Raw genomic sequence first — 18981 nt, 5'->3', positions numbered from 1 at the left:
TTACTTTCATATAATTGAGTGTCTCTAGCAATGAAGGTTAGACAGCAGAAGACCCTTACTTTCTAGCTGAACAGTAGGTTGTAAAGAAACATTTCATTTCTTTTGGCTTTCTTGGAATGAAAAAAGAAAACCACACCATAAAGGTGGGGTAAAGGGTCATAATATTTTATAACAGGATGCAAGAGACTCTGTAAACAGAAGAAACTCTAAGCAAACCCCAGCAGGACTGATCTGCCTTCTTCAATCATGGGGAACACAACCCTATCAATCAGCTGTCATACTGTATCACAATAGTAAAGGTCGGTTTTTATTGCTTACAATCCCCAAACACTGCACACTAGTCTCCCCATAACACAGTTTAATTGTTTCAAGCTGAGGGCCAAAAGCTTTACTTTCTTTTCTAAATTTCTGTGGTTCTTTCCCTTTCTGGTCACTAGAATCTGTGTGTATACATCTGTTCGATATGAAATAGGGAAAACAATCTTTTCTGCACTTAATATAAAAGGTCATCTTTTTGTTTGCATTAAAAGCATTAACACATAAGAAGCAAAAAATTAATATTGAGCTACAGAGCTTGTCAAAATGGTTTTTTTAGGTTTTCAGACTTCCCTCTGCAATTTTGCTTAGCTCAGGCATCAGGCAGGCATAAAAGCTATTTAGAATCACATTCATATTGGAAGACTGATTTCGTAAAAGGTAGATTTTTTTTCTACTTTAGCTATCACAGTTATTCATTTTAAAATATTTTAATGTAAGAGCTGTTAAGTCTGGAATTTAGACCTTTTTTTCTTTTATTTTTTTCCTCAGATATACATTAATTATGTTTGCCTTTTCTCTCCAGTTATCTGAGAAGCATTTTGATAATGCAAAGGAACCTAAACAAATGAAAGTGCCTGTTGGAGAAAAATTATCTCATTAATGAGAAAATGAATAAAGCTAATGTTACCACCATGTGACTTTTAAATCAGATCTTCAGAATTCCTTTTAGTGTTTTTCCCATCACCAAACACATGCTAAGAAAAATATCACAGTTATAATTTATGCCTTATCCAACACATGATAGATTTTGTACACTATACATAATGTACACTTAAATAAATACTCAAGTCATTATGACAATGTGCTACAAAAACAATCACTTGAAAAGAATGGATATATTTATGAGCAGCTCATATCCAGATAATTTAGGTTGTGTGAGTGCATACCAAAAGCAGCTTATTATTCTTACTCCTCTAGTTTAAAACAGTCTACTACCTTTGGGGCCACTGGAATTTTTAGTTTCAGAAGGCTTGTAAAGAAATGAGAAGGTGTGAAAAGATATTCTGAAGATTCCTTGAGCATATAAAATTGGCCAATTTTGAAAATGGATAATTTGTATGCCTGGGAATTTTACACACTGACATATTTTTTTGATTATTCATTTCTAGAATTTCTTGGACCTGTATTTCAAAGCCAATGGTAAAGTTGGATATAACTACACCTACAACACATGCAGCAGCATCAAAGGAAACATGAAGAATAAGTTTTTTACTGAAGTTCTTATAATTCACATTCTCTTTAATTTTAATAATGAATTTGCCATCTTTCTACAAAAATACACTATTATTCAAGATATATTTCCATAGCTACTTTATTCATTTGAAAAAACATTTATGATTAATTCATATAAAACAAATCTAAGTATAGGCTGCCGCTTCAATTGGTAAATTACTCCAATTGATCAGGATAGGAAGGTAGAACGTACTAAAGAGTGAGCCAAAATCTCACACCAAAGGGTTCTTTGTGTCCTAAAATGTTAAATGGCCACATATTCTCTAAGGCTAACTTAGCCAGGAACTATGATCACCTGTTTAGTATTCTGTGGAATGATTTGATATTATACCTCAGGAGAGACAGAAAAGGTCAACAGTCAACAGAACAAATTAGTGGTGAGGCCAGAGAATAATAATGTATTCTCTTAGAATTAGATGAAGAAAATTTGCAAAAGCAATGAAAAATTGAAAGCCAGTGAGTAGAATGAAAAGCAACCAGGGTGAAACTACAATACAATGATGAAGAATAGTCAACTGCAACTACAAACTAACATTGGGAAGCTAATAAGTACATGACAAAATACTAGGAATTTTATATATGCTGTCTCATTTAGCTCTTAAAAAGTGAGGTAACTATCAGCATCATCTCTATTTTTCACATAAGAACAGGCTCAGAGAAGTGACTTGCCCAAGGCCACACAGTAAGTGACATAACCTGGATTCCAACCCAGATTTGACTGCGAAGCTTGTTTAACTACTATATTCTGTCTCAAGCTACCTCCAATTTTTCAAGGGGAAAATGAGGCAAATAAAGTGTAACATACCTTGCAGGGTTAAATTAAACAGAATTTCTTATGATTTCAAAGATATTCCTTGAAAAAAGAAATAGGTCTGCTGTCTACCCTGCAAAGAGGCTGGGGGGGAAGATTGTGATTAGGCCAAAAGGAAAAAGAGTACATAGTTGGAAAATCCATGACAGAAAGAAGCAAATATCAGTAGAAGCACCTTATCTGGTTTTCAAAGAGTTTAGAACAAGGGACAGTGAATTAAGAAAAAATTAAAGTTCAAAAGGTAATATAGTCACATGGTTTAAAAATGAAAGCAATACTAAAAGATATCAGAAAAGTCTCATCCTTACCCTTGCCTCTATCCATCACATTCCTCTTCTCCCATCAAAGGTAATAACTTTTATTAGTTTCATGTGTATCTCTCTAGAATTTCTTTATGTAAAAATACATTTATTAATGGGCTTATTTCTCCAATTTATTATACATACTAAACACAGTGATTTTCATTTTGCTTTTCTCACCAACAATATGAGAATAATTGACACTACAATAGAATAAAAAGCCTGTTAGATAATGAGATAATTTTAAAATATGACCAAAATCTATACTGACAGATACCATTATTCTAGTACTAAAATTAAATATATTGAATTTAAAGGCTCCAAAATACAAAAAGTTAACTTCCTTTAACCCCTAATCATCTTTTTAGCTATCCAAGCATTCAACTATTAACCATTTGGCAATGACTGAGTATTCTGTAATATAATGGTTTTTCTCTCCTGTTCTACACTTCCTCAAATAACAAACATATGTAAATAACTTTTTGCCTTAGGCAGAGCCTTCTCCTTTGGGCACAGAAAGTTCACATTATTGTCATAAGATGATCTTCCAAATATAGTTTCTTTTTAAAAATTGTATATATTTAAGGTGTACAACATGATGTTTTGATGTACATATACACAGTAAAATAATTATTAGTCAAACACATTAGCATATCCATCTCCTCACAGTCACCTTTTTGTTATTTTGTGATAACACCTGAAATCTACTCTCAGCAAATTTCCAGTATATAATACAATATTATCAATTATAGTAATCAGGCTGTGCATTAGGTCTTTAAATTTATAGTTTTGAATCCTAGTAAATCTTTGAATTTACTAGGAAATACTACTCAATGTAGAGGAACCAGGGAATAGAAAGGTATGAATTTATTACAGTGAGTCCAATCTTACCAACTCCAACTATCTAAAAGTCAGAAAAACATCTAATCAAAAATTTAATTATTTTCATGTATAACAAATCATACCATATGGTACTTTAAAAATTAATAGAGTGATACAGTTAAAAAAATAACTTTAACTCTAAAAGCACTGGAAATTAATGACCCAAATAAAAACAATTATAGCTACCTATGCTGAGAAAAAAAAATGCAAAAGTGAAAAAGCTGAACGGACAAATAAATAATGGCTGGCATTAATGGACAATGAACAAAATAACTGGTCAGAGGCTGGTAGCCATGGCAACAGCTTTCAAACACTATAAACACAGCTTCCAACTACTGAGGCCTCCTATTACTTGACTTCATTAACAATGATTCAAAGCATTTGTCATAACAATGAGTAAGCCATAAAACAATGCTTTAGAACTGAAAAGTTCAAAGCAAATTCTCACTTACCTTCCCTGTTAGAACGGAGGGAAATTCAGTATCAAACTTGTTGCTCAAGCCAAACCTTCAAAACAAACACAGAACAAAATATGTTCTACCCAGCATACTTAAATCTTCCCTTTTTTTTAAAAAAAAGTTATAAACCCATGTATTTTTCTTTTGGCCTTTTAATTTAAAAATGTGCCCTGAAAAATTTTTTATATGACATTTATAGAAAATAAATCTTTGATTATTAATCCAAACTAACATATTTTTTAAAAAGCTTAACAAAAAGCAAACATTAAAGTGGGATTCTAACTCAACTCATGATGTAGGATTAAAAAATAATAAGTTAGAGAAACACATATTGAGCTGGAAGTGTCCATTTTTAACTGAGATGTTTCCGTTAAAACCTACTTTAGCTGATAACTGTTGGAGCTGGATTATGGGTACTATGTGGGATTTCATTATACTATTCTTTCCACTTTTGTGTATGTATGCAAATGTTCCTAATAAAAACTACCCCTCCACAACTAATACAGCCTTTGGAACTACAGAGTTTGACTACTTGTGACCAGTTGCTATTCAGATACTCAAAGTTTAATCCTTATGAATGGCTTTCACGTCTGTGCTCGACCAATTTTGAGAAAACAGATCCCAGACTTGAAAACTCTCTTTTCCAGTACACTCAGTGAAATCTGCATTAAGAAGTCAAAATGAATTTTATAAGGCTTTGCTCACTTGCTTGTTGATTTCAAGGATAACAAAGGTCACTTCCTGAATGTTAGATGATACTATTTCATATTAACTACAATGTTACATTAGCGGAGGATAGGTTGTAAGCAAAAAGGAAAAGACAGTAACATTTACTGAGAACTCCATATGAGGTGGGCAATAACAGTAACAGCTACCAATAACTATGTACTCACCATGGGCTAGACACTGTGCTAAGTAAATACAGTCACATGCTACATAACATGTTTCAAAGATAGAGTGCATATATGATGGTGGTCCCATAAGATTATAATGGAGCTGAAAAATTTCTATTGCTTAGTGTTGTCATAGCCCTTGTAATGTTATAGTCATAGCCTTCATAACATCGTAGTACAATGCATTACACACGTTTGTGGTGATGCTGGTATAAACAAACTTACTTTGCCACCATAGCAAAGTATAGCACATATAATTACATACAATACATAATACATGATGATAACAAATGACCGTTACTGGCTTATGTATTTACTATAGTATACTTTTTATTGTTATTTTAGTATATATTCCTTCTTCTAACAAAAAGTTAACTGTAAAATAGCCTCAGGCAGGCCCTTTTAGAAGTATTCCAGAAGGTACTGTTATCACAGGAGATGACAGCTCCGTGATTATTGTCCCTAAAGACTTTCCAATGGGATAACTGTGAAGGTGGAAGTGATATTGATGATCATGACCCTGTGTAAACCTAGGCTAATGTGTGTGTTTGTGTCTTAGATTTTAACAAAAAAGTTTAAAAAGTAAAAAAAAAATTAATAGAATAAGGATATAAAGAAAATATTTTCGTACAGCTGTACAATGTGTTTGTGTTTTAAGCTAAGTATTATTACAAAAGAGTCGATGAGTTTCTAAAAATTGGACAGTTTATAAAATTAAAAAGTTACAGTAAGCTCAGGTTAATTTATTATGGAACAAAGAATAGCATTTGAAAATAAATTTATTGTAGCCTAAGTATACGGTATTTACAAATTCTACAGTAGTATACAGTAATATTCACATTCACTTACCACTCACTCACTCACTCACTCACACAGAGCAACTTCTGGTCCTTCAAGATCTATTCATGGTAAGTGCCCTATTAAAGGTATACCATTTTTTGTCTTTTATATTTTCTCTGTACTTTTTCTATGTTTAGATACCCAAATACTTACCATTGTGTTACAATTGCCTATAGTAATCAGTACAGTCACATGCTGTACAGGTTTGTAGCCTAGGAGCAATAGGCTTACCATATAGCTTAGGTGTGTACTAGGCTATACCATCTAGGTTTGTGTAAGTACACTCTATGATGTTCACACAATGATAAAATTGCCTAACAATACATTTCTCAGGAGGTATCCCCATTGTTAAGTGACACATGACTCTACATTACTTTTACGCTTTAAAAGCCTTCAAGAGAAGTATTGTCAACCCCATTTTAAAGACAAAGAAGCTAACATCCAGAAAAAAATTTAAAAAATAAATTAAATGACTTGCCCACAGTCATGTATTAAGTGGGGGAAACCAAAACTCCAATGTTGACCCCCTAAATCCTTATTTTATCCTATATTAAGTTCCTTGAAAACAGGAACTATGGGTTATTTTGCTATTTTCTATTATACCTAGTAGCATAATGAAATCTAATCAGTGTTGAAAAATGTTTGTCAAATAATAAACTACTGTACTGTTCAACTGATTTATGGCACTTGGTTGTAGGGTCACTTTAAAGAAATGTTAAGAATCCAATGTCTGATTAAAACTCTATGCAGGACCTAGAGGAACTATGAAAACAAGAACAAAATAACCCCAGAGCTAGCAGAAGAAAATCTGAGACCCAAAAATCCATACAAAGAATCGATGAAATCAAAAGTTGGTTATTTCAAAGAATAAACAAGATTTACAGACTGCTAGCTAGAATAACAAAGAAAAAAGAGAAGATCCAAATAAGTGCAATCAGAAATGACAAAGATGACATTACAACCTATCCCACATAAATACAAAAAATATTCATATAACTATTATGAACACCTAGCACACAAAATAGAAAATCTAGAGGAAATGGGTAAAATTCTGGAAACACACAAGCTCCCAAGATTGAATCAGGAAGATTTGAAGCCCTAAACAGACCAATATCAAGTTCCAAAATTGAATGAGAAATAAAACACCAACCAACCAATAAAAGCTCAAGACCGTACTGATTCACAACCAAATTCTATCAGATGTACAAAGAGCTGGTACTAATCCCACTGAAACGATTCCAAAAAATTGAAAAGGAAGGACTCTTTCCCAACTCATCCTATGAAGCTAACATCATCCTTATAGGAAAAGCTAGCAGAGATAGAAGGAAAAAAGAAAACTACTGGTCCATATCCCTGACGAACATAGACACAAACATCCTCAAAAAAATACTAGCAATCCGAATCCAGCAGCACATCAAAAAGTTAATTCACCACGATCAAACAGCCTTTATTCCTGGGATGCAAGGTTGGTTCAACATACACAAATCAATAAATGTAATTTACCACATAAACAGGATTAAAAACGAACAAAAAATGATCATCTTAATAGGCACAGAAAAAGCTTTCAATAAAATTCAATGTCCCTTCATGATAAAACCGTCAACAAACTAATCATCAAAAGAATGTACCTCAAAATGATAAGAGCTATGTATGAGAAACACACAGCCACCATCATACCGAATAAGCAAAAGCTGGAACCATTCCCCTTGAGAACTGGAACAAGAAAAAAAATGTCCACCTCACCACCCCTTTTCAACATAGTACTGCAAGTACTACTCAGAGCAATCAGGCAAGAGAAAGAAAAAAAGGCATGCAAACAGGAAAAGAAGAAGTCAAACTATCTCTTTTTGCAGACAATATGATTCTATACCTAGAAAACCCTAAAGACTTGCCAAAAGGCTCCTTGAACTGATAAAGAAAAAACTTCACTAAAGTTTCAGGATATAAAATCAATGTAAAAAGTCAGTAGAATTTCTATACACCAATAACGTTTAAGCTGAGAGCCAAATCAAGAATGGCATCACATTTACAATAGTCAAAACAAAACAAAAACAAAACACCCTAGGAATACATCTAACCAAGGAGGTGAAAGATGTCTACAAGGAGAACTATAAAACACTGCTGAAAGAAATCAGAGATGACAGAAACAAATGGAAAGACATTTCACGCTTACGGATTGGAAGAATCAACAACATAAAAATGGCCATACTGTCCAAAGCAATCTGAAGATTCAATGCTATACCTATCAAACTACAAACATCATTCTTCACGGAATTAGAAACAACTATTCTACAATTTATACAGAAACAAAAAAGGACCTAAATAGCCAAAGCAATCCTAAGCAAAAATAACAAAGCCAGAGGCATCATATTACCTGACTTCAAACTATACTACAAGGGTACAGTAACCAAAACAGCATGGTACTGGCACAAAAACACACATAGACCAATGGAACAGAACAGACCACAGAAATAAAGCTGCGCACCTACTACCATCTGATCTTTGACAAAACTGACAAATCTGAGTAATGGAGAAGGGCCCCTCTATTCAATAAATGGAGCTGGGATAACTGGCCAGCCATATACAGAAGAATTAAGCTGGAACACTACCTGTCATGATATACACAAATTAACTCAAGATGGATTAAGTATTTAAATGTAAGACTTCAAATTATAAAAATCCTAGAAGAAAATCTGGGAAACACCCTTCTCAACATTGGCCTTGGCAAAGGATTCATGACTAAGTCCTTAGAAGCAACTGCAACAAAAACAAAAATTGATTAAGACCTAGTTAAACTAAAGAGCTTCTGCACAGCAAAAGAAATGATCAATAAACAGACAACATACAGAATGGGAGAAAATATCCACGATCTATGTATCAACAAAGGTATAATATACAGAATCTATTAGGAATTTAAATAATTCAATAGGCAATAAACAAATAGCCCCATCAAAAAGTGGGCAAAGGGCATGAATATACATTTCTCAAAAAAACACATGTAAGTGGCCAACAAACATATGAAAAAATGCTCATCATCACTAATCATTAGAGAAATACAGATCAAAACTACATCTCATGCCAGTCAGAATGGCAATTATTAAAAAGTAAAAAATAACAGATGTTGGCGGGGCTGCTGAGAAAAGAGGACACTTATACAACATTGGTGGGAATTTAAATTATTTCAGCTACTGTAGAAAGCAGTTTGGAGATTTCTCAAAGAATCAAAAACAGAACTACAATTTAAACCAGCAATTCCGTTACTGGGTATATACCCAAGGGAAGATACATTGTTCTACCAAAATTACACACGTGCCCATATGCTCATCGCAGCATTATGCATAGCAGCAAGGATATGGAATTGACCTAGGGGTCCATCAATGGCGGACTAGATAAAGAAAATATGGAACATATACACCATGGAATCCTATGCAGCCATAAAAAAGAACAAAATCATGTTCTTTGCAGTAACATGGATGCAGCTGGAGGCCATTATTCTAAATGAATTAACACAGAAACAAACAAAACCAAATACCGCATGTTCTCACTTATAAGTGGGAGCTAAACATTAAGTACACATGAACATAAAGATGGGAATAATAGACACTGTGGACTACACGAAGGGGGAAGAAGGGAGGTGAGTAAGGGTTGTAAAACTACCTATTGGGTACTATGCTCACCACCTGGGTGATGGGTTCAATTGTACCCCAAACCTCAGCATCATGTAATATACCTTTGTAATAAAACTGCGCATGTATCCCCCAAATCTAAAATTTGACAAAGAAAAAAAAAACCTCTATGCAGGAATTTCATACTGTCCTTGTATCATTTATGCTAATAACTCATTTTCAAGGACACAGGCAGTTTTAAGCACAAAAACTCTCTATATTTAGCAGCTAGTAGCAAGATACATACCTGTACATAAATATACTATATTATGTATGTTTAAAATGTATTTTAAAACAAATTCTGTATTTTAAAATAGTCGAGTAAATAAATCAGCAATTGAAAAAAGATTTTAACTACATTTTAAAAAATCCTTCATTAATTCTGTTCAGGTGTGTCAGTACAACATGTAATGAGAATATTATATGCAAATACATATTCCCTTTAAATCAATACATAGACACAAGAGTATAGCTAAACTGAAAACAAGATGGGACACCACTATGCATGAATTTTTACGGCAATCTTCATCTGCTTCTTGAGAAATTGACATTCTAGTATTAAACCTATTGTAATTATTTGCTAACTTAGCAATCAATAACAAATATTTAATATTACAAGAAATATTTCATTTAAATCTATTTAGCTAGTGAAGTAGTGACTTTATCACTAGTGAAAAGATGCAATTCATTATTACACGAAGAGTAAATTCTTATGTACAAAGACATAGATGCAGTTTTCATTTTTAGAAAGTAGATATGATCATTTTAAATAGACCTGTATTTCCACATCTTGTCTAAATGCCTTATAAATGCAACAACAGTAACATGTTCCTACCTTGATTAGCAATTGCTGCTAATTTAGCTTTTGCCAGCTGTCATTCCCCTACTAGATATCAAATATATAGTCAATACAGACAGATATATCCTTCAAAATGTATAGAATATTTTTGTTTTAAAAATTCTTAGCTTTACTATTCTCTCTTTTCACTTACCACCAGACAAATGAACTGTCCACTGCTTCCATTTCCCTAATATCTCCTTTCTTAAGAAATTTTGAAACTTGATTTTTGATACTGTCATTTTGCTGAAAATAATACCTTATTCAGTAAATTTACTCAAAATGACGAGTCCATCTTGTCTTCTTTATTGCCAAATTCAATGTCTTCTCAGAACTTTTTCTCTTGACTTTGTTTGCAGCTATGACACTGTTGATCACTTCCTTCCTAACATTCCCATTCTTTCATTCTGCCCTTAGACTCTATACTTCTTCCAAAATTTAGCTTTTAGTCTTCTGCTTTTTTTTTCTTTCTAAGCAAACTACAAAAGTTCATCTGTATTTGACAACTTTGACAATCATTTATCTGTTAATGATCACCAAATCTATAGCTCTAGTAATATATTTTCATACATGCTCTGGTCTCTCATCTTTAATTGTATACTGAAAATTTCTGTTTGGACATCTTGCCACAAAATAATACCACCTTAAGTGAAACTGTCTAAAACTAAATGTTACATTTTCTTGGAACCTGGTTCCCCCTTTCAAATTCATTTCTATCAATGGCACATTACTCTCTTCCTTTAACCTATACCTTGGTATCATATTTGCACCTTCCCTCTCCTATGTTTTGCATCTTGCTTACAGCCAGGTGGTCCCTAAATCCTGTTATTTGCTCCTTTGAAATCATTCTCATAATGATCCCTTCCTTCATTGTCACTGCTACATTGGCTCTTGTCCTTGCTCATGTTGTTCTCCTTGCTTCCCCTCCAAAGTTTAAGTCTAAGTCCTATGCAGCCTTCAAGGCTCAAATCAAGTTCCAACCCCTGCTGTAATGCCTTGAATGCCCAAGCCTTCATGGATTCCTTCTTTGAATACTCACAGCCACTTCTAATGTGCACTATACAATTCAACAGTTAACAAAATGTTGTCTTTTATTCCTTGCTGCTCCATATCAATATCTTAAAGGCAATGTTCCTGTTAGCTTTGTAAAGCAAAGCCTATACTTTGTTTTCTCTATATTCTTCACAGTGTTTAGCCCAGCGCTCAAGTTCTAGAGAAATACTTGCTATATTCACATTACTAACTTTCTTCTCCAATATATAAAGGGATTTCCTTTTCTAAAATATAAAAAGTATATTAGAAATGGTAACTAAAGTGTTGCTTAATTTCTTAAAATACTCCCTTATGACCTAAATGTATCCATATAAAAAAGTATGAAGAAAGGCAAAGTAGGCTTGATACTCTCATAGTTTTGGCTAATAGGCAGCAGCAATCTTGTTCTTGCCTATGAGATATTTTTTCCCTTAACTTTCCCTTTTATAGACTCAGCACACTAAAAAAATACTTAAATAACTTTAGGTACATTTCACTTAGCAGCTACTAGGAAAATGTTGAAATGGCTGCTGCTGAATAAACACCTCAGTTAGGTTTCGTAAACAAACCATTAAGTTAAGAATTATGAGTCCAGAGAGGCTAGACAAACTCATCTACTTATTACTGATCAGTGGTAGAAATTAGCCAAGATGTGGGGCTCAGCAGGCACTTGGGAAGTGCTCACACTATCATTTTATCAACTTCATTAAATATACAATCTACTGTATGTTTGAAGCCGACCTAGCTGGTAGTTCTCAATAATTGTATTTTCTTCATCAAGTGTCTTCAACGCCCACATTTTTAATTTCTTAGACAAATTCTTTGAAGTAAAGGAAACTGAGGCAAAGGATCTATACTCTTAGTTCCTCTTCCCTTTTGTCTCCCTCCCTATACCTCTCACCATTTTTCATATTTGAAAATGGCTATATACCAGCCTTTCAAAATCTTGCACAAATTAAAGTTCACGTACTCAGTTTGTTTAAGAAAATGTCGTAAAATTCTGCCAATAAGACATGACTTCACTAGAAAACCATGCACTTATAGTAATACTGATTCTGAAGCATGTGCACTGAACTCTATTTGCTACACCAAGGAAAAGGCTATGCCACAAAACAAAAGGAGATTTTTAAAAGATTCTAGTTAAATCTCTTCAATATTTCATATGGGAAAAATGTCTTCCCACACTATACAATGGCAAGTTACCATGGCTTCAATATTCTCAAAGCCTAAAACCTTAAAAAAATTCACCTTATATAAAAACAAATTAACAATCATCACTGTAATTTCTCAGACAACTGTTACAGAAAAGGCATTCCATTCCCTGATTTGAGAAGTTATCAATATTTGTAGTGCTAAGTTTTTGGAGAAATGCACTGTTTGGCAAAATTGGCCATCTTTTTCAATTCTATAATCTAATAACTTCAGCTTTCTTAGATTAATTTTAATGAGAATGTTATGAGCCTCTGAGGATCAGTAATATGCTGTCTCTACTAATTTTTATGCAGGTGTAATATCAATGGTAAACATCTATCTATTTTAAGTAATACAAAGAGGGTGGTAATGTCTATAAGGAAAAAACCTCATGTGATGTAATATTTTTTTCTGTATTTCAATACATTAGATCCAAATACTTATCCTAAAAATATCAAGAAGAAATGTGATACTGTTATATTATTCAGATGTATAATATTTTTGAAGCACAATACTTCCAAGAGACATTTCATTATTTCTCTTTCTATAGTCTCAAATCTGTAAGAGTTAATATAATCATATTTTTTAAAATTTGGAAAAAGATCTCCTAATATCCATTTATGATCATCATCTCAGAATTGGAAATACAAGTAGTATGATTAGGTCATTCTACTCTTAAGAAATCATAATGAATTTCATGTTAAAAGACTAATATCTTGTTAAAGTAACTAGAAACCCAAAACATTAAGATAATACTCTGACACACAGGGGATAGCTTAACAAAGCTTTCAGAGGTAAGCTCATGCCATAAACGCCATCACTGGTGATACTGGTACTGGTGATATTGTTGTATTCGTACACATCCATGCTCAGAAACCAGTGGTCTCCACAGCATGATTCAACTAACGTATTTGTTGAGGGCCTATAGTATTGTTTGTACTACGTGGGCACACTGAGTGTTACTAAAGTGAACCAATATTCATTCAACTCACCTCTTGTCAGGTACTGTGCTATGCACTGAGGATTCACAGGGAATCAGAAATTGTTCTTGTCATTGCAATTTACAATTTAGTGGAAAAAAAGAAGACTTGCAGAAGGTGGTGACATACAGAGAGCCAGGGAAATGGGAGCCAGGGAAACGGGAGGTGAATATTAGCATTCTAGGTGGAGGCCCCAGATTGAGCAGAGGCAATGAGATAAAAAAAAAAAACAGCATGCTGTGAACGGGAACATACAAGCAGTAAGGGAAATGGCAAAAGTTTAGGCTGATAGATACACAGGGTCCATTTCTGTATGCTCTGTTATGGAGCTTAGTCTCTATCTTGCAGGTGAAGGGAAAAACCACAAGATAATCTTAAGTAGGAAAAGTGGTTTGATTAGATATGTACTTTTTGTGTCTCAATCTAGCAGCAGGCTGCAGGATGGATGTGAGGATGACAAGGATGAAGGCAACATGACTAGCTAGGGTAGTGAAAGGGTCCTGAATCAATGAAGTGGTGGTAGAGAGGAAAAGAAGAAATTCTTAAGCCATGTATTGTTGATATTTGCTAATTGCTTAGCAGTGGGAAGTGTGAGTGGGGAGAACCAAGCATGCTTTAATGGGATAGGTGGAGGTACATTCAACTGAGGTTGAGAATACAGAAATAGGAAGGCTTTTTTGAGCATTTGGGGGTGGGGATATGAGAGGGGTGTCGGAGGTTTTTGTTTATGTCAAATTTAAGATAACAGTAAGCTATTGAGTGAAGAAGCCCAGATAAGAGCCCACACAGAGACTGGTAAAGAAATCCCTACTTGGAAGCCATGAGATAACTGAATCTATGAGAGGTAAGATGAGACCATCTAGGGAGAGCAGGGAATAAGAAGAGTAGTGGGCTGAGAACAAAACTCTAGAGATTGCTGGTATTTAAGGGTCAAGAAGGAAGAGAAGCCCATGAATGAACAGTTAAGAAACTGCCAGAAAAATAAAAGGAACACCAGGAGAGTGAAGTGGCCAAGGAGTTCTGTGATTTTTTTGGCTGGCAAAATGTTTTTTCTTAAATTAGAATTTGAATACCATTAGTTGAGACGTATAACTTTCAGTTCAACTAAAGCCCCATGTCTCCTTATGCTGCACTATTTTCTGTGACCTGCCTTGCCTCTGAAGGCCTGTGTGTTTGTGAACCCTGGAGTAGAAGCTTCTAAAAAAGAAGAAATCATCATAAGTGTCAAATGCAGCAGAGAGAACCTGAAGGATAGGGAATGAAAGATGTCCAGTAATTTAGCAACAAGAGGGTCACAGTGATATTAATTAAGGATAGCTCCTCTGTGGTTTTGGTAGCAGAATCCAGATCAGAGAGGGGTAAAGAGAAAACAGATAAGGTAAATGTAGCTACTTTTTTAGAAATTTGAAGGATAAGAAAGAGAGATTGGATAGTAGCTAAAGGGAACATGGGCATAGGAAGGCTTTTGTCTTATTTTGTTTTTTAAAAATTAGAGACTGAATATGGGTACAGGCTGAGAGAGGTAATACTGGAGAGATGGGAGGCCTGGTTGAGCAAGATCTGGGAGGAGGCTGGAAGAGAAAGGTATGGAAGGCACAAATGGACAGGTGAGCATTGGACAAATGGAGGGTCTCCTTGAACTCTGAGATTGAAGGAAGATGGCACAGAAACTCAGAGCTAATTAATATCCAATGCAGGTTTTCAGCAGGAAAGTGACATGATTAAACTGTGTTTTAAGAAAATAGTTTGGCACAAGCACACAGGATGGACTGGAGTAGGGAGAGGCAGCAGACTGTGGCAATAAGTCAAGCAGGAGATGATGGCAACCCAAACTAGAGTGGTGCCAAATAGGAATGAGAAAATGAAAAATCTAAGAGATATTTCAGAAACTATGATGATATAATTCTGGGGCAGACTGACACAGGGCAATTCAAGGAGAAGGAAGAGTCAAAATGACTCAAAGGTTTTGAATGTTACCCTGGGAGATCAGAATGGTGGCATCAAGGAAAGAAATGAAACAAATGAAAAGCACGGGCAATGTGGAGAGGATGTTGAGCTTAAAATATACTGAGTTTGAGGTGAGGGCTCTCAAATTTTAAACTTTGAGAAGAAACAAAATGCTCTATACAACAGAAGGCTGCACAAAGCATGGAAAAAAATCAGGGCTGGTAGAGAATATTAAATATTTCATTCAGATAGGGTATATAGTTTAAGGCAACTCTAACACTCCTATGCCAGAAAAAAAGTAAACAGAAGTTGATATTTTAGAAGTCGCAGAATAAGATTTTAGAAGTCTCAGAATAAGATTACCTACTTCATAAGGATATTACTTTAACTGATAAAAGGAAGGCTTCACTACCATACAAAGACCCATTTCTCAGATCCAGTTAAATTTTCTCCAAGACATGTAATCTCTTTCAAATCCCAAGACATTTAATATCATATGTGACTTCTAGGTATAAGAATGTGTACAATAAAACTAAATAAGTTTCCAAAGTATATACAATGGTTAGTGAGTCTAGTACTGGTTTGCTTCTTTTCAGGTTTTGGTTTCAGTCAATGAATACCAACAGTACTACCCGCATGCTCCTAATTAGAAGGACATTATACCAATCAGAAGGGCCTGGGCATGGCAAGTGTCAGTGTTCTTCTAATGAAGCAAATAGGTTGGTAAGTACCTGTGCAGGGTCGAATGGAACCATAAATAAATTTCAGGTAACTTAAATTTTATTTTCTTGTTCCTTCTCCTTTGCCTGAATTTTGCAAATGTGGAGGTGGAATGTTGGAGTATAAAATTATGGACTAAACGGTCATGTAACATAATCTGCATAAAAGTAACCTTTGGTACCAGCCATCATAATTAGTTTGAGTAATAAATTGTCTCCCTAGTGACAAAAGGAATGGAAGTAAAACCGTGCAAGAAGTTGGCATCTGAATATTGTAGGCTATCTGCAAAATTCTTGGACCAAGAAAAATTGTCTTAAAATTTCCTAATCAAAAAGCAGCTCTAAAACCCTCCCCCAACCCTTCCCCAATTTCAAAATATTTGTTAATATATTTGATGCAAAGATTACGAAAGTATATTACAATTAAAATACTCAACATATCACGCCTGTAGTCCCAGCTACTCAGGAGGCTGAGGCAGGAGAATTGCTTGAACCTGGGAGGCAGAGGCTGCAGTGAGCCAAGATCGCGCCACTGCACTCCAGCCTGGGCAAAAGAGTGAGACTCTGTCTCAAAAAAAAAAAAAAAAAAACTCAACATGTTAAAAATTGAAGCTAATGTAAGGGAGGTAGCATATATATGATTTAATGTAACATGAACTCAATTGAAAGTCAAAGGGACTAGGTGAGCCATTATCAAAACCAGAGGCAGCATGACATAACAACAAAAGGCAACCTATTTTGAAAATGCAGTAAAAGATAGCATAGTTCAGAGGATGAACATGACACAGTACTCAAACTTCCAAATAGTTATGGTCCAAGCAAATAAAAATGAGGAAGCACTCTTTAAAGCCCGGAGAATCATCAACATTTTTGCCTTGTAGCTACGTTATGAAGTCCCTCCCCATTTTATTTTCTGAAATATTCAATTTTTCCTCAAGATTTCAATTTTTTAAAAAACCAACCTGGATAAATTTTAAAGAAATCATGCTCAGCTCCCAAAGTATTAATTTCCATATATATTTAATGCCTGTATATTTCATACTTGGGCATACGAAATCCCTTGGAGGTAAATTATCTCAGAACTGAAAAGCTTTAGAAACCATCTACTCCAAACCCTTCATTTTAGAGATGAAGAAATCAAGGCGCAGAAATGAGAAAAAGCAACCTGACCAAGGTCACAGGGCCAGTAAGAAGCAAAACCGGGACCAGCGTCTAAGAGCCCTGACTCAATCCATTTCTTTTTCTACTTTCCATAGCTGCCTCTCATCCTGAACCTCTAATCGAGTGATATATAAGGAAGGATTCGATAGGAAGAATGGATGGATGAATATGTGGGTGAATGAACATTCTATTATTATTCACAAAATATATCATGTTTCTGTTTTGAAGAATGCAAGCCTAGTTCTTGTCACATGTCACAGCAATTGCCGTTTCCCACAAAGTATCAATCTTGTCAGCAAAAAACCCTCTGGTACATCCTGCAGTTTAGAGACTGTTCACTTGCCAGCATACATACAAGAAAGGAGACTCACCCCTACTCCAATCACTCTGGCTCCCAAACCCCTAACTTCCCTCTCCTATACTCACTCTTTACCTGGCATTGGTGCATCATATTTACATTCTCCTCACTTCCTTCACACGTATCCACCCATGGTTTCCCCATTTAGACCAGGTGTCCTTTCCTAAGTGTACGCCTCAGTCAATCAGTCAACCCTCCCCCACTCCAAAGGCCCCCCTCGATCACTTCTCATTCCTCTGTTGCCAAATCTCAGGCATTTCAAGTCCCAAGACCCCCTCTCGCTTACACAGTGATGTGGCCGGCACCCCGCACTAATACAGGGTCGGGAGCATATCTCCGCAGATGCTCCTCGCTCACTACTCGAGGCGGGGGCGGCGCCTCCTCCTCCTCTTCCTCCTCCTCCTCTTCTTCCTCCTCCTCCTCTTCCTCCTCCTCTTCCTCCTCATCCTCCTCGTCATCGTCGGGCCCAGATACCGACGACGACGACGACGGCGACGACGACGACGTTGCCGCTTCTTCTTCCTCCTCCTCCTCCAGTTCCGAGATGGTGTCGAACTCCGCCATGTTGGGCAGCAGGATGCTCATCACGTGACCTCGCGATCGCCGCCACTCTCCCGGAGAAGAGTTTGAACCTGCCGAGGTGCTGCAAGAGGAGGGGGAACGAAATGAAGAGAAAGAGGAGGGGTGTAGGGACAGGATTTGAGGAGACGCGCCTGCGTGTTGGGCAGACGGGGGGGTGGGGGGGCGGCTGCTGGAGGCGGGGGCACTAGAGAGGCGCAAAGTCAGTGTACGCTTGCGCAGCTCCAAGGGGAGGGGGCCGCTAGAGGTGAACTCCAAGGAGTTATCCAGGTCCGGTCTGCGGGTGCTCGCCTTAATACTGCTTTCTGAGCGTCAGCTACTTGTATTCGGGATATCTTCTGATTTTATTGCTTATTAATTAATGCTGGGCATTATTAACCCAACTGCAGGCGGGTGAGAGAAAGCATATTGTATAAAAGTAAGGTTAGAACTTTGTCCAAAATATCTCAAGGTATATACCAATCCCTTACGTTTGTTCAGCATTACAGTTTAAAAGCCTTGCGTCATAACTTTGCCACAATCTTGGGAGGCAGGGTAAGCACTTTTATTAGTATTTTACTTAAAAGGAAACTTTCTACTACTTCTCCTATGTAATACTTAACGGAGGACTTATTAACTCAGGGACTGTGCTAAGTGCTCTGTATGTATATCTCATTTAATCTTCTGCAACCCTATGAGGTATGTATCATGATGATTTTATATTACAGATGGGAAATCTAGGTGCAGAGAAAATAAGTAATTTGTCCAGTGTCAGGGAACTACTAAATGGGAGACCTG

At 35.7% G+C, this 18981-nt stretch overlaps 1 protein-coding gene across 2 annotated transcripts in view; it reads right to left on the bottom strand.

The window, feature by feature from the left end:
• The window catches only part of CHIC1 (cysteine rich hydrophobic domain 1), a 113599-nt gene extending 95181 nt beyond the window's left edge, over positions 1-18418 (bottom strand). Inside the window, exons 1-2 of one of the 2 annotated variants that reach the window (XM_016943662.3) lie at positions 17912-18418; positions 3996-4050 (exon numbers count right to left, since the gene is read on the bottom strand). In XM_016943662.3, coding sequence (XP_016799151.1) covers positions 3996-4050; positions 17912-18210 — 354 coding nt within the window. In that variant the 5' untranslated portion in view covers positions 18211-18418. The remainder of the gene's footprint in view (positions 1-3995; positions 4051-17911) is intronic. The other variant, XM_016943663.4, reaches the window with a different exon arrangement.
• Between the last annotated feature and the right edge of the window lie 563 nt (positions 18419-18981).

Source organism: Pan troglodytes, chromosome X (assembly GCF_028858775.2).
Source record: "Pan troglodytes isolate AG18354 chromosome X, NHGRI_mPanTro3-v2.0_pri, whole genome shotgun sequence".
NCBI classification, from domain to species: domain Eukaryota; kingdom Metazoa; phylum Chordata; class Mammalia; order Primates; family Hominidae; genus Pan; species Pan troglodytes.
Note: the sequence above shows the minus strand (reverse complement) of the source record. Positions and strands in the feature narration are given on the sequence as shown.